The sequence below is a fragment of the Caloenas nicobarica genome, chromosome 2, assembly GCF_036013445.1.
Source record: "Caloenas nicobarica isolate bCalNic1 chromosome 2, bCalNic1.hap1, whole genome shotgun sequence".
In the NCBI taxonomy this organism is placed as follows: Eukaryota; Metazoa; Chordata; class Aves; order Columbiformes; family Columbidae; genus Caloenas; species Caloenas nicobarica.
This window is the reverse complement of record NC_088246.1, coordinates 34,120,801-34,142,687: the sequence shown is the minus strand read 5'-3', so window position 1 is coordinate 34,142,687 and position 21,887 is coordinate 34,120,801. Positions and strand designations below refer to the sequence as shown.

Here is a 21,887-nt window from a genome sequence, read left to right as displayed (position 1 = left end):
TGGATGGACAACTGTATGTGTTTGTATATTAAAAGTTTAACACACAGGAAAGGACCAGTAGGCATCACCACCTACAGAGTATCTTTTTATCACCTTGAAAAGATCATAAATATTTTAAATGACATACTGTATTAGTATTAGTACCAGTTTGTATATATTTGACATTTAAAAAAATTACAATATTGCCCATGTTTGGATTTAATTTCTCATCTAAAGATATATTCTGGAAGCCGTGAGAAGTGAAAGGAGGTTAGTTTAGCTGTGCTGTCTAAGCTGAAGATGTATTATTGATTACTAACAGCTGCAACAATTAGCATCACTGAAAATTGCTGGCCACAAAAACTTCCACATGAAAAATACATACAACTCTCATTCTCTCTCTCTTTGCCAACAAAAAGAAGCTGAATTATGATCCAGGGAGCACAAAACATCCATGAATGCAGGAGCAGAGACCAGTAACAACTGATACTCTGCCTTGAAGTCTATTCTTTAGAAAACTGGAAAGAGGAAGATGAGAGAGAGACAGGCAAATAAATGACCAGAAGGGAAAAAGGCAAAAAATTAAGTGAAGGATAGGGGGCAACTGAATGTATGGATTGATGCTTGAATAATGATAAGAAAAACCCTAATGCCACTTTAAAGGTATTTAAAAGAGACTAGATAGAAGAGTAACTCCTTCATTGCTCTTACCAAATCTGTTTAGCTCTAGAATGAAGAGTGCTGTTAAAGGCTAGCATTCATAAATGACATACAAAGTATCTCTTCTGTACTGCTTGATTTCATGCAGATTCACATGAATTTGCACTGGCAGAGGAGCATCTTCTTCTTGCAGGCTCTATATACTGGCCCTGTGCAAGCTTAGAAGAAATTTGGCTCTTCAGAGGGTAACTGATAGGGCTGCACAGCACTTCTACCACTCCTGAAGAAGAGGTGGTAGATGAGGTGAGAACTCCTCGCAGACTGGATCCAGTCAGCAGGCAGCCCAGACAGAGGTATAACAGAATGTCCATATACCAAAAGTGACCTTCTTTCAAAACATTAGAGGACTTACAACTCAAGTAAAGAATAAGAGCTTTCTAGAGACTGATAGGGTCCAGAGGGTTATCAGCAGATAAGGAAAATAAAATCTAGGTACTCGTCACTGACAAGTGCCTGCATTGTTCATTTCTTTTTCTAGATGAAATACAAGTTTGTCTTCTCTTTATACTCATTTCACAGACTCCCTTACACAGTGAATCATACCTTTAGAAGGCCTGACATGAGCCAGCTGGAATAGGTTGTGTAGGGTAGAGGTGCATGTTCCAAAATACTGAATGTAAACACCAAATGAAGCAGATCAAGAAGTTACCATGGTTGGAAAAACAGAGCTGATGAAACTTTGCTAGATGTAAAACTTCCTGGAGAAGTGGAAGACAACTGGTGAATATTGATACAGCACTTCATTCTAACTCTAAAAATGGATACCAGCAAAAAATCAATGTTTCACTCTGAATTTACATCTTTTCATCAGTTAATCCTGATTAATGCTACTGCTGTACCTAACAGTCCACCCCCATGGGGATGTTACATTGAACATCATGTCCTTTAACATGTAGATTAATACAAGTTTCCAGTTGAAGAACTCAAGCTGATTTTGCATGTAAGATTGAACAGCACAGTCCAGTATCACTGAACAGGGATGAAAACCTACAAAGTTATTCACTGTTGACCATGTTGTGCATGCTTAGATGGAGAAAAAAGCTGAGCCCAGAAAGCTAAGCTGAGGCTCTGTGAAATGTCAACTGTAACTATGGTTAAAACAAAACCAAGCAAAGTGGTCGATTTCAAGGAATTAATGAGTGTCAATTCTGTTAAAAAGGAGAAATGCAAAGACTTCTGTACCACCAATCTGCAGAGCTCCTTCAATCTAATGAACCTTATGAATGAACTCAGCCTCCCATCATCCTCTAACATTTCACAGGTAGGAAATGAGGCACTAATGATCAGATCCCAGAGGAAATGCATCTCAGCCACACAATTTTCTGTAGTTCAGACTTCTTGGATTAAGATTTTATTAAGTGGGTCTCACATCCCCAACTTGTTATAATTCTGGAAACTTAAAATTCCTTCTAAGATTCCCAGATTGTTTAAAGCTCTGGTGTGTGCTAACTTGCAATTTCCCCCCCTCCCTAGTTGCCAGTCCTGAGGAAACTATCAATGACTTTTATACGCACATCTTCATGTTATGCACTACATTTTTATAACTACTTCGATCATTTCCAGTCCACCACATGGCTGTCAGTTAATAATGTAATTAAAACCAGGTTACTTCAATCACTTTCAAATCTTTTCTTGCAATGACATTTCAGATGTAAATCATTGTTAGTCCAAGTGTATGTAAGCTCATGCACCATATGCCCCATTTGGATACAGTGTATGCATAGGTAAGTAGTTCATGGAAATGAGTAACTTCGATCACCTCATACATGGGAAAAAGCATGACAAATTGGATGAGAACCCTACTGTTAGCTGGAATTTGCAAGACATTTGAATTAACAACAGTTTGCATTGTCCTGTGCAAAGAATTGCACTGTAACTGAAGCTTTTGAAGTGAAATATTTTGAGACTATGTAGTAGAATATTGAGGTACAAGAAACAAGCCAAACCCAAGTTTTCCTAAGCAAGATCTATGCAGCAGTTTTTACTACATCATTATAACACTCTCTTACCACTCTTTCTAAGTGTTACAAATACATTTTAATATACATAATATATGCACTACATAGAAAAGTATTATTTTTTATTCTTCTACTGAGGTCCTTCTTGTAAAATATTACCAGTTGAACAAAATTTCTGCTTTATTTTTGGAATCAAAAAATAATGTAAGCAAGAAGGACCTTTGGAGGTCATCCAGTCCAACTCCCAACTCGAAACAAGGCTAACTTCAAAGTTTTCTTTGAACTGACCCCAATCAGCCTCAGGTCTTCTTCCATAAGCTACTAATAAATAAATGATCAAGAATTATTAGTGAACAGTTCAAATTTTTCGTTCCAATATGTATTATTTTGCATTTATTAATAGCTAATTTCACCAGCTATAGTGTTCTCCATTCAACAATCTCATGAGCTCTGGAGCTTACTATTGCTATGAGTAATACCTATCAGGGAATCAAAAATTACAGCTACAGCTCCTTTAAAAAGTTCATCAGATTGATCCGCTATGGTATGAATCAGTTATAAAAATAACAGTTTTAACTGGATCCTCCCACCTTGTAAAAGGAAGCGTCGTTGAACAGGAGGTATGGATTTTATAAAGTGGTTAGGAAAAATACTAATAGTGAATGACAACGTGACAACTGTTGCCCTAACGCAGGAAACAGATAACTGCAGAGGGAACTGCAGCTTTGTCTGTGGTGCAGAATTCTTCCTACTAGGAACTGAGTGTAGCTGAGAGAAAAACTGCTGCTAACCACCTCCAGAAAAATGCATAAGGAAATGAAAGGGGAACTAAATAAATATAAGATGACAGGACTACAGTCAAAGTTGGAGGGTTACTGCACTGCAAGATCAAGTAAAGCAAGAAAAAGGTTTTTTTAAATACTGTCAGGCAAGGAAGAGAGGTGCATTAGTGCTCTTCTCTGAGCAACACATTAAAACAAAAAAGATTCCATGAGTTTCAAAGGTGACTGCTTGGTATTAAAAATAATTTATAAAACACAAACAAACGAACCAAAAAAACCCACACACACATTAAAAGACTGTTTTTTTCCAAAAAGTATTTACACTTAATAAACATATAGCAGTATAGATATGTGAAATAAAACCCATGATTCTTTAGTACAGCAATTTTTCAGTGTAGAAATAAGCTTCACTAGGGCAGATGCGCTTTGATCTGAATGGGTGACTCCAAGGTCACAAGGCCAAAGTTGTGTCATATAGAGGCAAAAATAGATGCTGAAGCATGTATGTAGGGGGGACCAGAAGAGGAAGAGAGATGGTACAAGCTATCTTTGTTTACCCACTAAATCTGCATCTCCTTCTGCACAAGAAGAGCTGGTACTACAATAACAGGAGAAATAACAGGAAATTTCTGAAATAAAGAATGAAATTCTGGGATACTATTAACTCACAGGTTTAGATTAAGAGTTTCAGTAAAAGTGAATCATACACATTCTCTTAAATTGATACCTTAAGAGAAAACAGTGAAAGTAATACACTCATTACCAATTTGTTCAGCCTTCATTTATTGCTTGGTATCTCAAATTGGGAGATTTCAGGTCTAAATATTACCACCACCAACAAAAAGAGTCTTATGCCAAGCCAAAGCCTTCTGAATCCAATTAATATCATAACTTTTGAACTGTTTAAAACCTTCTGTGTCAAGTCAGGGTAACTATCTTGCAGTAGAGAAACTCAATCCACCTACCATCTCCCAAGATACCACAAGGTGTCTTTGTTTCAAGAGTGCTTTGTCTTGCAGTTGCTCCATTAAATAAATACTTAATAAACAACAAATAATCTCTCTCATAAGTTCAATAGACACTTGGTGGTAAGTGTGGTCAATCAGTAACTCAAAAGAGATTTTTCAGTAAAAGGCTGTAATCAAAGTTTCCACTTCTAATGTGTATGCGTGCTCACGCGCATATGGGTTTGGAGGTCTTTCAAAATCAAAGGAGATTTGATGCCATTTTTACGATATGATTAATAACAAAACATAAACACAGATAAGCAAGAGGTTCCAAAGCTTTTTCTGAAAGTTATTCCTATATTCCAATAGGTCATTACTCATATAAACAGTTGGCGCGTTATATTTTACTAGTTTATTGGTTATAATGTGCCTAGGTGGCTTTGAGGAAATTCAGTCATTTCTGATAAATGGTTTCATGTGCTACCACCGAAAATATGGAATATTCTTCAGTAAGTTTGTGGGAAAAATAGTGATAATTCCTAATTAAAACATGTATTTAATACTTGAACTAGGAAGCAATAAAATAAATTAAAATAAATTTTTAAAAATAAATAAATAAACAAAATAAAATTAAATGGGGTCAAGATATTATAAAAGAATGCTTATTAATCAAGCAGTACTTAAAAGAAGCTTTTTCCTGATGGCTTCTAGTTTTTCTGTAGCTGCTGATAATTCAGCATTTGCCTGGGCCAATGCACAACATTTTGGCTCTACTTCACAATATTCCTTCAAAAAGGCATACAACATATGTATGTTAGACAAGAAGTTAGTCTCACATTCATTATAAAAATTGCAAATGACTCCCGATAGAAGACTTTCAGATAATCTCAGCAGCCTCTCATTACACACATTTTCTTTAGAGCCATCCTTCTACACAATAGTGAGATGCAGAGATTTCTCCAATATTGACCTTAAGACTACAGGAGGTTTGATTATAGACTGTACAAGGATATCTTAAGCAGAACTGAATCTATCCTCAGTGGGTCTACTCTCCAGCTAAAATTAATTTATATGTATCACTTTAATGGTTTTAGAATATAAGTAGAAATCAGACACACGTTAAGCTTGAGTAGATTTCACCTAAAATTGATTAGTTTTTTACTATTTTGTAATTAAATAACTTGCTGTGATACGAGGATGAACGGAAGAATCCTGCTGACAGGTGCTCAAGGGAATCACAAGTGATAAGCTCTGTCTTACACTCCAGACAGCCAGAGTCAGATGTTCACTTCATGTGAAATGCGTACATCTGAAGAAGAATGTTTCCCAACTGTTGCATCCTAACAGCAATTCAAAAGTCCTGGAAAGCCACATATTTTTCAACACTTTCTACTGAAAATAAATACATGTGTACATACTGTTCAGCACTGAATACTTCCCACTTTATCTGTGGTTGCTGTTACATTCTCCCCAGAACACTAAACTAAGCTTATCAAAATAATAAAGAACTTCAATGACAGAATTTTCCCCCATCAAGGCAAGAGAGGAACTGATATACATACATACCTCATTGAATTTTACTGTATTGATGACTCAGGCACCGAGACCAGCTGCTGCAAAGGATTCTGTATGAACATAATTTGGGTTGAAATCTGGATCTTTCAAGTAATGTTCCTTGTTGACTTTCAGACAGTTCTGATGAATGTGCTCCTTATCATAGTTAATTAAAGCTTGTAATAAGTCATCAACCTGCAAGAAGAGAAGTTCCAGTGCATCGATCCTTTTCCATTTCAGAGAATCAGAAGCTAATTCCTACTTTCATCATAAATGCAAAACTGGAATCCTGCTCTAGCTTTTTGTTTCAGAAACATTATGTAGTACAAAGCAAAAATATTATTTCCCCCCAAAACCTGTAGTATTCACCCTCGGAAACACATTTTATGATGCACTTGAATAATTTGGCAGGATAACATAAATATAATTAAATGCTCTCCCTTTGACTTTTCTTCTGCAATCAATAAATCCCAGTGGTGCTCAGACTGACTTGAGTTTGTCACCGAAGGTACACAGAAGAGAACAATACAGGGTCATATTCCCCTACATTCAAACTGTAAGAAAATGAAGTTGTGATTTAGTTTCTCTTTCTCTGGCTCTTATTTTTAACTGTTCTTTTCCTCTCTTATCTCAGATACTACATGATGTACCACTGATCATTATCTATTCTGTAATGACTCTTGCAGCTTTCCAGTTTCGGTCTTTGGGCACTTTATATGCCAGTAAAACCATTACTGCAGCAATAACATTGGTTATAGCCATTGGTGGGTTTGTGAAGACTTTCAGTTCTTTAAGATTAACCTGAAAAAAGAAGTTCAGAGGAACAGGTGCAGAATTGTGCAACAGGAGTAGATTCGTTCCACAGAAGCTTTCTAATTACCAATATACAACTCTCAGCTCTTTGAAAACTATTACTAATTATTTTGTGTGGCAAAAATACTCATGATCACAGCCCTTCCCTTGCTCTGCAATCCTATGTGCAACTTGGCCAAGCAGGGTGATTGGAAGTATAATGCCAAGTCAGGTACAGCAGTTCCCAACCTGCTGCTTTGGAGCATGCTGCTCAGAGAAGTTGGAAATTTGACTGTACTTGGCACCTTGGCACTGGAATGACCATTTAATAGCCTTGAACTATTTGAACGATGAACAGGGTTTTTTTTTTCAGACATCAAACTGTGTGATCTTTACCTTACTAAGCATGTCTCAGGCTGCTGTAGCAGCAACAAGAGCAGGTTCAGCTTTCAGCAGATCATCCTCATATTCTTTCTGTCTCAGATATAGTTCTTGAATATCTGCTACCTATTAAAACAATATATTTTAAGACTTATATTGAAAAATAAGGCTGTAAATCAAATCAGAGCTGCTTAAGCACTGACAGTTCCCAGTACAATATCTGTATATACAAACAGATTTAAAACTCCATTATTTTACGTTATGCATAAAAAAGTTCTCTACAACTCTGACACCCAAGCAGGTTTGTGCTTGGCTCTAGACCCCATCTGTCCTGCACGGTGAGAATTAACATCTCTTTATACCACCCTATCGCAGAAGAATCAGCCTCACCTCTGTGCCTGGGAGGATCATGGCACAGATCCTTCTAGAAGCTCTGCTAAGGCACATGGAAGACAGGGACGTGATTCGAGACAGCCAGCACAGCTTCACCAAAGGCAAGTCCTGCCTGACCAGCCTAGTGGCTTTCTATGATAGAGCAACTACATCAGCGGACAAAAGATGGTCTATAGATGTCACCTACCTGGACTTCTGTAAGGCCTTTGACATGGTCTCCATAACATCCTTCTCTCTAAACTGGAGAGACATGAATTTGATGGGTGGACTGTTCAGTGGATAAGGAATTGGCTGGATGGTCACACCCAGACAGTAGTGGTCAACAGGCTCAATGTCTGGATGCAGATCAGGGATGAGTGGTGTCCTCAGGGGTCCATACTGAGACCAGTACTGTTTAATATCTTCATCAATGACATAGTGGGATTGCATGCATACTCAGCAAATTAGCAGATGTCACCAAGCTGAGTGCTGCGGCTGATACGGCTGAGACATGGGATGCCATCAAGTGGGACCTGGACAAGCCTGAGAAGTGGGCCCACATCAACTTCGTGAGGTTCAACAAGGTCAAGGGCAAGGTCCTGCATCTGGCTTGGGGCAACCCCCAGTATCAGTAAAGACTGGGGGATGAAGGGATCAAGAGCAGCCCTGTGGAAAAGGACTTGGGGGTACTGGTGGATGGAAAACTGGACATGAGCCGGCAATGTGCACTCACAGCCCAGAAAGCCAACCATATCCTGGGCTGCATCAAATGAAGCGTGGCCAGCAGATCAAGAGAGGTGATTCTGCCCCTCTAATCTGCTTTGGTGAGACCCCACCTGCATTACTGCGTCCAGCTCTGGAGTCTTCAGCACAGGAAAGACATGGACCTGTTGGAGAGGGTCCAGAGGAGGGCACAAAAATGATCAGAGGGCCAGAACACCTCTCCTGTGAGGACAGGCTGAGAGAGTTGGGGTTGTTCAGCCTGGAGAAGGCTCCGGGGAGATCTTATTGTGGCCTTTCAGTTCTTAAAAGGGGGCTTAATAAGAAAGATGGTGACAGACTTTTTAGCATCTCCTGTTGCAACAGGACAAGGGGTAATGGTTTTTTAAAAAAAGAAGGGAGACAGGCCAGACATGAGGCCTGACAATTTTTTATAAGAGTAGTGAAACACTGGAATAGGTTTCCCAGAGAGGTGGTAGATGCCCCATCCCTGGAGACATTCAAGGCCAGGCTGGATGAGGCTCTGAGCAACCTGATCTAGTTGAAGATGTCCCTGTTCATTGCAGGGGGGTTGGACTAGATGACCTTTGAAGGCCCCTTCCAAGCCAAACCATTCTATGGTTCTATGGTTCTATGATTCTAAGAGCTGGTGGGCCAGACACTCAATGACAGGTGAGTTTTGCAACGTCAGGATTTCCATAAGGTAGCCACTGCTCACCTCCATAAAGCTCCTACATAGTCTACATTTGCTAGCACACTGAGCTGCTCAGGAGTGAAGCCTTGTACATAGTAAGCGTAAAGTGATAAAGAGCCAGGGACAGAGGGGTGTGCTGGCAAATCAGCTATCTACAATCATTAGAAGCTAATAGGCTTCTCAGTGACTTATGACCGCATATTGTATCTTTTATTCCTACTAAAGCAGTAGTTGAACCTCTGCCCAGCTAGATCACATTTTATTCTCATTGCTCCAGAGAGAAAATTTGGTGTACAGAGTTCCTTTCTTCCCTGCTGCTCTGAATCATGAAGTAGCCCTGCATATTGCTCTGCCCTTTTAAGGACAACAGCATGGGATAAGAGGTGGAAACCTGCTGGCTACCCACTTTGTGGAGAAAACACACTGAGACTAAAAAAGATGTGTAGAAAACAGAAAAGCTTTGGATTGGTGTACCAGAAGACATTTTTGTTTATAGTTCTGGACAAATGCCAGATATTCTCCATCATCCACTGTTCAGTTTTACACACTGAAAAGTAAGAAGCAGGTACTGATGCTTTATCTGCTGAAAATGCTTTATACTTGAAATATTCACTTTTTAAATCCTCTTCTTCACAGGTTGATCTGATTCCAGCCTCAACAACTTTGCCTTATTCTTATCATCATGTTAAATATACGTGTAACTAACCTGATGAAAAAATGTTTTACCTTTGGCTTACTAAAGAAAATATGGCACTTTTGTACAATTTTGGTAGAGCTCACCAGGTTGAAGGTAAAAGGAATATAGGTGTTTCAAAGACTAGTGCAACATTTTGATAAATGTTTTTGATAAAAGGAGCCTGTAAGCTTGTGAAGACATATCAGATAGTAAATGCTTCTGGTGCCAACAGAAACCTGGAGATCACTGTGTAAAATACAAAAAATTAGAAGGACTCCTGTGTTTAGGAATCTGTGTAATCCTGTAGGATGCAATGGTGAGAGATTTAGTGATACAGGATAGGAGACCAGGTAAGGTATCTGTACAAAAAAGCTGGGGAATATTAGGGCACTGGCTTGGGGCAACTTAGGGCACTTTGGGGAATATTAGGGCACTTTGTTACTTTTGAGGAGTTATTGAACACAGGGGAGAACTCAACAGCTTATGCCACTTCAGCAGGTAAGCTGTAAGCATTTAATGATCTAAGCTCAAATGCAGAAGCTGGAGCTAAACAAGAGATGTATGGGGGAGAAAAAGTAAAGAAAGTAAAGATTTTTCACTAAGATTTTGAGAGCCATGACTTCCCCCCCACCTCCCTCATTCCCTCATTTTTCCCCTTTCAAAGGCTCCCTCTTAGAAAACCAGAGAAAATACCAGGGAGCCAATGGTCAGTTCTAATGACATACTGGGGTTTCCCTAACCAGTAAAACATTCACTGCATTTTTTCAGTAAATATATCAGATTTGTCAAACCAGCCTCTATCTTTTGGTAAATTTGCCCTTTTGTTTTAATTCCTCAGTTCCAAGTCTGAAACCATAGGCCTCAAAACAAGGGAGAGAAAAGGAGAGAAAGAAATATCCTATGAGAAAGCACTGTACTCACTTAATTTCAGGTTCAGAAATTAAGCAGATACCAATCTAAGCAGATTTCTCAAGACTCTTATTTTGGCCTAACAGTAGCTTAGATCAGTGACTTTACATCAGCTAGTATCAGTTTTAAGTAAAATCTAAGCACTTCCACAACTTTCTGCAATGATATAATTATCTGTATAAAAGCTGATTATGATTTCATTGGTGCAAGTTTATCTGGTAGAGTAACCCTGGAAGGTGTTCTGTATCATCTGCAATTGCATATGTGGAAGATTATCATACACATTTTTAAGGATTTCCTGGGGCTAAAGTCAGTTATATTTGGTTCTTCTTTATCCTTGCACCTCATGCTCATCTCACAGGCTCATTTTCTGTCAGGTCTTGCTTAAACAAAGTCTAATTACAGAGAAAGAGGATATTACAGTGATCAAGATCACTTGGAACAAGCACTGTGCATTGGCAGTAACAAGCCTCTGTAAGAATTTAATATCCTTACAAAACATGTTTCTACAATTGCCACAGGCACTTCCCATGCATACGTTTATTACATGGGACACAGGACACACACAGACACTGTCTGTGGAAATAACAAAGATTAAAAATCAATATGCATTACATTGCACATGACAAGTTAATAATTAAGTTAAAAATTGCCCCCATCCCTTGTGAAATAAAAGTGCAGAACAGAACTGGTGTAGCATTTAAGATTAAATTCCCAATGTTTATTGGTTTGCATAGTAGCCACGACATATTTTTTTAAATTAAATACTGCATATACAGTTGCAGTTTTGGTTTGCTTTATATTTTCTCTAACATGGTTTGAGACCCATGTTACTGAAATTAACTTCAAGTGAAAACTTTAGAACAGCCAAGATGCTCCTTCCATTAAAGTTTTTAAGGAAGTAACCAGGTGAACAAGTATTACATTTACAGTAAACAGTGCTTCTTATGTGACTCAGTATTTTCCATTAAAACAAACAACTAATTTAAGTCACGCAAGTTGTATTATAGTTCTGCCTCCCTTTTTTATTATGCTTAGTTATTCGTTGCTTGCTGATGCCCAAAAGGAAATATGGGACAAGATATTTAAGGGAGAAAAAATTAAACAGAGCAGGTTGCAGATAAGCATTAAGACTGTGCTTCTCAATCTACTGCCCTGCACAAAGAGATGAAGGAGATTTTCATCCATATCTCCAGAAGTTTAGTCCCCTTCACACCAATAACTTCTACAGAATAGAGCTCTTCAATGATGGCTAAATTGTTAGAAAAGCTGGAAGCAGTGTGCCCTTAGCAATCAGACCATGAGTAGAGTGGCTCAAATATACCACGTAAATAAAGAGTGCACTTCAGTTGAGGGAGGCAAATCACAAAAGCAGTTCAGCCTGGATCCATCTTTGCTCCTAATCCTCAGCTAGTGTCACTGTCACCCATTTACCTACGTCATGCTCTGCCTGTTTTCTTCCTTTGGAGGAGTAGGTCTCATTTTAAAAGGCAATGGCATATGCATCTTCATCTGTAAACCACTTCAGCTGGCATCATTCAGAGCATACAAACGGCCAGTAAAATGACAGCAGTGTTACTGCCCACTACTTTAAAACCTCAGCAGTGGCACATTCATTGATTACTACACAGATATGTAGCTCTGCTGCATTTATGGGCCATCCAGACTGAACCCACTTTTCCAGATAAGTCTAATCTAAAGTGACTTCCACTCTTCACCTTTTCTTAGGTAATGCTTCACTCTAACGCAATACCTCCAAGGTATTTACTGGCTTAATGTTGTAAAACTAAAAAAACCCCACCTTATAAAATCCAGTTTGAAATCTATACAACAGGAAAGCCAAAATAATTTTCTAAAGGGTGACAAATTTTAATAAATTGTGAAGAGTATTCTCAACTTAGCTGGAAGATATATTCTCATTTGCTGATTTTTTTTTTCAACAAAAATTATAGAAGATTAATATTTAGAAACTGTCATCAACCTTATGAAATAGCTTTAGGTTAATGTAGCACAAAATGACACTTTCATTTCCAACGAAAACATTTCAGAAGTGCAATAAAGCAATGAACAGGGGAGTGTGGTAATCATTAATGTCACGCACTGAACTTCATCCCTGAAACAAAGTGGCCCAAAGATGTGATTATGCCACAATAATCACTCTGTGTGTTTCACCTAGTTGCTTAATGAAGTAGTTAGAATTGTGTTAAGGGTGTGTTTTGATCACCCAAATCCATCACAAGCATATGGAACCAATATAGGGAAAACACCACTGAAAAGTATTTGGTAGGATGTTGAGCTATTGGATCCAATTTGTGCATGATTAATTAATTGCACTATTTGGACTTCAAACTTCACAGCAGTTTTTAAGTCCTATATAAGATATGGATCAGCAAAACGCTGAAGTCCATAACTAGCATAATCCAGAGAAATATAAAAGTCCTGATCTGGTCTTCATTTATGTCAGTGTCAAAAATCACTTTTCTCTCAATAAAATTAGGATAAGACACAAGGTCATTAGAAAAGTATTACATATCACCCAATAATCATGTCTTTAAGAAACAAAACAGAAGAGAATGAAAGACCAATTTGATTGCTAAGAGAGTATAGGCTTCCCTGTTGATCAATATCTGAAAAATGTTTACAAAGTTCTTGGCAACTTGAAGTTTTCGTTGCTCAATATTAGGCATTAATAACTGTTACTGATCAATTAAAAATTTCACTTTGCAATATTGATAAACAACACAATGTACATTAGATTTCTTAGTAAAATGCCAGTGTCAAATAAGCCATTTGGATTTTAATGGCAGAACTTTAGTTTACAGCATTCCATACTGCTAGTGCTGTATTTCAAAAACTGTGTTTGTAACAGTAGATGAAAATTTTATAGTCCAGATGAAATTATGCATTTCTGTTTGTTCTGTGGTGAGGACTAATGCATGTAAACCTTTATGTTTCTAATACAGATGTTGGTAACTAATGTTAATAGGCTGAACTGCAAGCAAAAAGAAGATTCAACACTTGACACATATTATCAGGAATGCTACAATAATCTTAAAATTCAAGGTTTGCACCTTGTAATATTGTGAGATACTGGAATGAACTTCTGTATCAATTGAGTTGTTCAATTTATCTAGAGCCTCGAAGTCTTTAGAAATCTGAAGTGCTCAGAGATGACTCTCTGACCTTTACTGTATTACAAATAAGTCTGATTCTCAAGATCCACATCCATTAAATGCTTGAATGAGCTCAGTATTTATTGTTCTTTCATCTCATTAAAACAGCTAAAAGGTTGGGAAAAGGCATAATGTAAAGAAAGGTCAAGTGGTAATCACGGTGTGAAATGCTGTTACATGTGTAAGTATAATAATTCTTTAGACTTTATGCTCCCTGGAGAGGAAGTTGTTAAAAACTGTTCACCTAAAGAGGTTTATTTTGTGCTAAATATAGCTTAACAGCACTAAATGGGGGAATTAGACTGACCTTTTGCTCCTCTGCATCTGCAATGGCCTTTTCTTGGCTCACTTTCTCAGCCTGAAACCCTATCTTAGCAATCAAAGCTTCAGCATCTTGATACCTCAGTTGCAGTTCTGCCTCTTGAGAAGCAAGTTTGGATTTTAGATCTTCTACCTACAGGGCAAACAGTAATGTGTTATTCAGAAGCAAGAGTCATTAGGTATTGTTCTTGAGAGATTATACCACATGCGCCCCAAAAACCTGAAACTAAAAGCAAAATTCATGTTTCATAGGTCTCAGTGCTGAAAGTCTTGTCTTTTCCTCTTTTATTTTGTTTGCATTTGGCAGATCCACATTTGTAGCTAACAGAATTTTGTTGATTTAAAGAATTTAATAACAACAGCCTACCTGTTCCCACCAGGGACCCCATGGCCTCTCCGATATGGCCAGATGTCTGCCCACCTGCTGAGGCTGTGTTTGTAACCAGGTGTCTCAGCTTGCAGCAAGGCCCTGCTATAGCACCTAGCAAAGATGCAAATGTAAAAGCAAAAGGACATTACGGAAAATGCTGAGTAATCACTCTGAGCAAATAATTCCAGCAGAGGTTTGCTGAAAGGTTAGGACAGACTCAGAGACTGATTAACAAAGACTACCTGTTAGTTTGCTGAAAGAGCAATTTATTGCCTGCCAGGCAAGAAACCCATATCAAAATATCCAGTGACAATACCTTCCACATGGAAAGTAAATGTTTTGAATATCTGTTTTTTATTTTTTTCCCCTATCGCTCCAAGTATTTTATCTGGCAGCTACTTGGATAGATCAGAAGGGACTCTCTTTAACTTGATCTGGATAGGGGTGATAAGACAAAGAGGAAAACAAATATTAGCAGGCTTAACTTTTATCACATGGGAGGTCTTGAGAGCTCATCTATGGTCAGCTCCTGAAATCTTACAAAACCTACAAAATCTACCTGTTCAAAATTCGACCAATTTGAAATGAGAAGCTAATGCTATAACAATGAGTTGTAACAAATGACTCTAAAGATCCCAAATCTCTCTACTCACTTTATTTTTCAATTTATTTGAGCTGACTTCATGTCCTTTTTTTTTTTTTTTGAAAAAACTATATGGTGCTGCATTTGATATTCTTGTGTAGAGCTCTGGCATGCATGATAAAAATGGCTCAGTGTTCAAGAACCTGGCTAGACAGGAGCTGCAGCTCCATCTGCTTCACAGCATGTGGCACTTCAAATTGTCAAATTACCTTTTGGTAATCATCAAATTAGAACTGGAGAAAAAGACCGTTTTAATAATTTACTAGTATAGGATACCTTATCAAAAACAGACTTCAAAAAAGCAGTCACCCTTTTCTGTTGACCATTCATTTTCACAGGTATTCAGCCAGGCAGCTCCCATTATTAATCTCACATAGTAGCATGAAGGTGCAATGTTATGCAAAGTCTAGGGCTGAGCATTTCATTTGCAGTTTGCATATAAGACACACAGACTTTCTATAAAGAAATTGCTGGATTACAACTTCTCTTCAGCATCCACGAAAGGGATTACAGAACACGTGGCAGGGAGAAAGGCTTCCAAAAGCAGCTTCTCCTCCCTTCTGTAATTGTGGACTGACTAGCCACAAATGAACTGTTGACAGAAGCACTGACTGGGGGCTACTTCTCCCACAAGAAGGTGACCACAGGTGATGCAAAGGTGCCACACTTGTTCCTGCTGCCTCCATTACTCCTCAGCTGGTCATTGGTTATGCACAAAATCCTCACGTACAGAACTGCATCTTCTCTGTACCATCATCTGGCTCTTACTGTGGTACTTGCTTCCCCTCGTACCCTTTTACTGTGGCCCGACTACACCCACCCTGCCTCCAGACTTTGTCCTTGCTCGAATGGCAGGAGTCCTCTTTCCAAAGACACCTAAAGAGCTCAAAGAGCTGCTATGTGACAAAAAACCACAAACCCTAGTTTCCAAAATTAGGTCATTTCAATGAAGCACAAAAATGCCATCCTCGCAACTAAACAGTCTAATGCAAAGGTGCTGTGACAACTTTGTTTTATTAGCAATAAAACCAAGATTATGTATGAAGAATGAAAAAAAGGGTTGTGACTTTCACAGTTTACCTGGAAAGCTGCTGCCTTCAGCTTCTGCATGCCATTCACCAAGTGCTCCACGTGTCCTGACATCTTGCTTTTTCTCTTTAGGAGGATCTTATAAAGGATGATTTGCTCCAGAAAACTCCTTGGAGTGGTGTAATTGTATGACCTCTCATTATGATTGTATTTGGCACTCAGCATATTCACAGTGGTGTGGGCATAAGCCGTGAAATCACAAATGGAGTCCTGGATAAGATGCCAAACATACCCAAGGAACAAGAACAAATGGAAACAGAGGAGCAAAGAAATGTTTCAAAAATTAAGTATACCCATGTATGTCAGAAAAGGTTATGTTTCTAAGGATGTCTCCTTCCCAAAACTGTTCTTCAGCCTACCCTAAATATAATTTTGTCAGCATGTAAAAAACATTAAACCAAACTGAGCCTCCCTCAACTTTTTTGCATGTAAATTAATTAGTTCTGTGCTGGCATTCATTAAGTCTTCATCAGCACAGAAGCTCAATGCTTCAATATATACTTCCTTTTTTTTTTTTTTTCAAATAAATGCTCCTTACAGCTAAAACCATTAAATCAGTCGCTATACTGCTATAAGCAGAGTTAATACTAGATGGATTTTCTATTTCACCTCTGGAAAACTTGTTTAAGAAAAATGCTCTATAGGTTAAAGAAATACAATAGAGTGGTTACTCTAATCACACAGATCCCCACATACCTCATAAATCATCAAATTCCTTTTCAAAGTGAAGTGCATTTATGCTGTTAACTTAAGACAGAGCAGAACCGGACTCCACGATTTGGATTTCTGAAATCGTACCAGTCCCTGCTTATCTGTGCTTGTCAAATTCAGTGACAAACTAACATGAACTGGTAGGAGGGCAGAATTAGACCACCATGGAGTGCTTCTGAAAGCTGAGTCTCTACATACCATAAAATGTCAGGAAATCAGCAACATTTTCTGTGCTGAAGAGATCTTTCATCAGTTCCAAGGGGTAGTTGATCAGAAAAGTGGTTACAACTTCATGGAGTTGAGAGTCACCCCAAGCTGTGACAGTTCATACTCTTCCCTATGTGCTACCCAGGCATCCCACCACAAATCTACCTCCAGCTCCGAGCAAATCTCAGCAGGCTGCAGGAGGGACCTCAGACGGGTCCTGTAGCCCCAGGGGCTGCGTCAGGTGCTTCACAGCTCTGCCCGGGACTTCTCTCTCATCACAGGGAGGAAAATGCAGCTGTGAGACTGGAAAACACTTTTCACTTACTGTATGATAACCAAAAGAATCTAGGCATATTTAAAACAGCTCCAGATGGTCGTTTAGTCATGTATTTCCAAGCAAAATGCAGAGGCAAAATGCCTGTCTTAGTTCACCTCTCACGGCAAGGAGAGAGGTAGTTCTAGAACTAAATCTCAAATGTCCTTTTTCTAAATTTTTCGAAAACTGAACTAGCAAATACAATATACTACTACACTACTTTGAATTAGAGTATACTTGCTCAGGATAAAAATGAAATAAGAAATCCATAAAATTCTTTTGTTGTTGTTTTGAAGGAACCTATCTACTTATATTACTAGAATATATGCACATACATGTCTAAGCAAGAGTACCATATGCAAAATGAACAGGCAAATACTAAGAAAACCTATTTAACATCATCACTGTAACTAACTTCCATTTTGTCCTCTATGACTTCTAGCAGACTTAACTTTATAATTTGTAGAGTCACATCTCCCTCATTTTAATGATTATTTATTGCATTCTGTACAAGACAAACTCAGTTCAATTAATCAAGGGCAGCCTAAAAATCAATTAATATGAATTAAATGAGCTACACCAACTCTTAGGAAAGTCACACATAATTTACCAAAGCATTGTCAATAATGCTTAGGGAACTTTGGGAAAATTGCTCACGAGTGGCTGTTGATGCAGTTAAATGTTTTAAGTCTACATCATTAATATTACAATCAGGTTGATGCAGAAAGACTTACCATTTTTCTCAGTAAGAAACCTCATTATTTTCCTGTGACTTTTAAAAGGTAGTTTAGAAGAATACTTATTTCACCTGTGATTACAAAAACAGAAATTAAAACAAGGACTAAATAAAGAACGATTAACATTTAGGGAAAGCAAAAATAAATTGCTTTACAAATTAAAAAAAATTGGAACATCATTAGTTGAGGCAAAGCTAGCATAAATCCATCTTAAAAATAAAATTGTTTGTAAATGCAAGGCTAGTCAGCAGGAATGGACATTTTATGCAAATTTGAGCAGCGCTTTGCTTCCAGCTGAAATGTGTTTCAGCCTTTTTCTCTTTTTCATTGTTTGTGACACACACGCACCCTGCAGTACAGTTCTTCCCTGTGAAAGACAACCTCCTTACACATGATCCTTATGAGAGGTCTCTACTCAGCAGCCCTGAAAAGCCCTCTAACAACAGTTTCATTTGTAAATCAGTGAGGGAAGAAGGGGGTTCCGGTAGAGCTGGAAGTGGCCCGAGACAACTTGTCTCAATGGGGCAAAATAACTATTGTTATCGAGCTTAACAAAATGGCACAGCATGGGAGACACGCCGAGCCAGAGAGCAGCTGGTTGTAATTCACACTGGTTTTCAGAAAACACTAATCGTTCCCGAACAGACCTCTTTGAGGATTGGTCTTCTCTGCATTTTCAATTTGTCACTTTCTCTTATGATAAGGTCAGCGGTGACAGCACTTCCTGACATTAACAGCTGTGGCTTTTAAAAGGGTCATTGTGGAACTACTAATTGCAGTAATTTCATTAGCATAAATTATTTATTCTGCCATTCATTTATCTCCAGGTTTTTTTCTTTTTTAATACTGCATTGTACTTTTCCATATATGCCCATTCAGGGTTGTAGGCAAAGGAAATTATTATTGCTAATTTAGCGTTCTTTATTAAAAAAAAAGCAAACAAAAAAGAGTTGATACAGGAACAAAATCTGATTTAACTGCAGTTCACCAGAAAGGATAAAGTAGCTTGAAGCCAATAATAAAGATCAGGCTGGTAGGAATCAAAACCATTCAGCAGTCCTAAAGACAACTGAGCAATAAGCCTATATACAATCTGAAAGAAAATATAAGGGTGAAGTCTCTTCATTCTTATGCAGTCTCTCTATTCTAGGCCTTGGCTGACTGACTTTTAAGCAGAAGAAACAAAACCAAAACCAATCCCAAAAAACCAGCCAACCAAAAAAAAAAAACCAAACCAGTGCAAGTTATGACTAGCGTTTAACAGGAATTTTGCCCTTTTACTTTCCTTGGGATATAAATTAGTCATTACCAAATTGATAAATCTTAGCTCTTTGCAGTTAAGTTGAGCTAGCTGAAACATGCCAAGTAAAGAGCAAAAAAGACCAATGCCACTGCACTTGAAGGCATCCTCCAGTCAGTTATAAAAAATGAGAATAAAACCAAGCCAGTAGTTTGTCTGAAGGAAGAGGTAACTGGGAAGTATGTGGTGGGGGGAGCAGGGAGCATAAGAGGCAAAAGAAGAAGGCAAAAAAAATTACTTCAGGCTTCTTCTTTGCTGTACCACGTCGTAAAATACTATGGAGTATGATAAACTAAGAGCATAAAGAATTTATCCTCGGTATGCGTAATGGTGTGCGCTGTTTGGTGCCAAGTGCTGGAGGAGCAGCATACAAGACAGCAACGGCACAATACTTGAAAGAGCTGGCAGAGATGTGCATTGCTGTTATTTCCAAAGGGATGGATTAAATAATCCTGATTCTTCTATTCTGGACTCAGTGCTGATATGTGACACCAGCTGAAAGTAAGGGAGATTGCCTGTCACGTTGAATTTGGAGACAGAGACATTATTTTAAAACACTATAGGTCTTGTTTTATAGCGAATCAGGTTTAAAGGCGCGTTCATTAAGCTCAGTACATGGATTTCAGAACCACTGCATAGTGTTCTTTTCTTGTGCTCTTTTACAATGTAAGTTTAGCAATTTGAGTACTGAAACAGAAGAGGGCTCTTTCCCTTTCTTTTCTGCCAACAAATCAGGTATCCAAATTGATTAAATTTCTGATACTCTCCATTTCCCTCCATATATACCTGAACTCACTGTCTCTTGTCCTTAACCCACACATTAACCAACATCCTTCTCAGTGAAAAGGGGTTCATGGGACATATCTTCAACAGGCACCACAACCAGGGAAGATCACTTGTTTTTTCTGTTCAGATACTTTCACACAGGGCAGCAGGGAGGATCACAGCATCCTTCATAGCACATACTGATGCTGCAGCTCACCACCTGCCTGCTGAGCTCAATCTGTCCCCTCCTTCCCTGGATAAACTGTATCTTCCAGAAAAGTACCTAGGCTTGGTTTGAAGATAAAAAGATGAAGAATCTAAGACTTCCTTCTCAACTCTCACAATCACTGTGAATTTTTTATCGTTTTCTCTCACCATTTAAATCCAGATTATAGTTTCCGGTTTTTGTTAAAGCAATGGGGATATGATGTCGTACTTGTGCTGAACTTTCAAGAGAAAAAAAAATATTATCTTAAGTTACCCTAATTTAAAATAATCTGTAATGTTATACAGTGATGAACACAAAATCTATCAGCTGTGATCACTGTATTTTTAAGGAACTCTGAAAAAGGACAATTAGGAGCTAAGTGTCAATTATGCCAAAATCATCACTCAGTAATAGCCCTTGAAATGCTCATCATAAGGGACAGCAAAACTACAGTATGTTCCAGACATCTAGACATACATGAGCCCTGGCTAGCAGAATTTCTCTACTAAAAACAAACAAAAGGCTTTCCTGAAATATCTAAAATGGAGCAAGTGAAACGACGCATTAACACACTAGCACTAGAGATGAGAGAAGGAGAGGAGACCACCTCCCATAAATCTTCGATGGGGAGGGGATGACAGACTGCAGCTAACATTCCCTCTGTTCTTCAGGGTGGTCCTTTTCCACCCAGCCCCTGTCATTCTTTCAATATCCTAATACACCTCTGCAACTCTCCTGTCCCCCTTCCCTTTAGTAACTATTTTTCTGTGATCATTCTCCTTTCACCTTCCTTTTACTTCTCCTCAGACTCTTTGCTGTACACCTCTCCTACCTTTCTGGTGCAGTTTTGCTTCTCATTTGTCTCTCTTGGTTAAGTCTCCCCATAACTGTCACAGTTTCTACGTTATTTCAATGTCTCTGTTCTGGGTTCAATTTTCCCATCACTTTCGAATCCTTCCTCTGTTTCATCCTAATATTTTTTGCATTCTGCTGCCTTGTCTGTTGCTCTTCTCATCAGCTGCACATGCAGACATGACTCAGGCACCCAGTAGTGCTTTAGGTATGTTGATGACACAGAAACCTTAACTCACTGTCAAAAAAATGTCATGTTATTTTCTTAGTTGCCATTTATTTCACTTGCTGGGAACTGAACAGGAAAGATACTTACCAGGAGCAGTTAACACCAGTGTGAAAGACAGACTTACAAGCAGTTGCTTGAATCAGTGAAATATTTCCTAAATACATAAAAAAAGAAAAAAAGGAACAGATTAATAATAATAAGAAGAAGAATCTCACAAAACAGTTTCAATATCAAAAGCCTAAATTCTGATGAGGAGATGTATTTTCAAAGGAGCAAAATATAATTAGTTAAGGATCTGAAAGAAATATGTATTTAAGTCAAAATAGATGCCATTCTCTTTTCTCCAAGTAATCCTAGCAGTTTCTTTAAAATAAATGGCAACATGCAAGTTGACATCATATTAATGAGAGGGCAAAACACGCACGTAGTACACCAGACCACAAATAACTATCCCAGTAACACTTTAAATCTCTTCAGAGCCG

At 38.3% G+C, this 21,887-nt stretch overlaps 1 protein-coding gene across 1 annotated transcript in view; it reads right to left on the bottom strand.

Annotated features, from left to right (window-relative positions):
• The window catches only part of DNAH11 (dynein axonemal heavy chain 11), a 135,374-nt gene that overhangs the window by 41,988 nt on the left and 71,499 nt on the right, over positions 1 to 21,887 (bottom strand). The window contains 8 exon segments of the mRNA XM_065627906.1: positions 1,882 to 1,888; positions 5,078 to 5,172; positions 5,953 to 6,135; positions 6,619 to 6,741; positions 7,129 to 7,239; positions 13,965 to 14,111; positions 16,072 to 16,290; positions 18,740 to 18,744. Of these exon segments, the coding sequence (XP_065483978.1) occupies positions 1,882 to 1,888; positions 5,078 to 5,172; positions 5,953 to 6,135; positions 6,619 to 6,741; positions 7,129 to 7,239; positions 13,965 to 14,111; positions 16,072 to 16,290; positions 18,740 to 18,744 (890 nt within the window).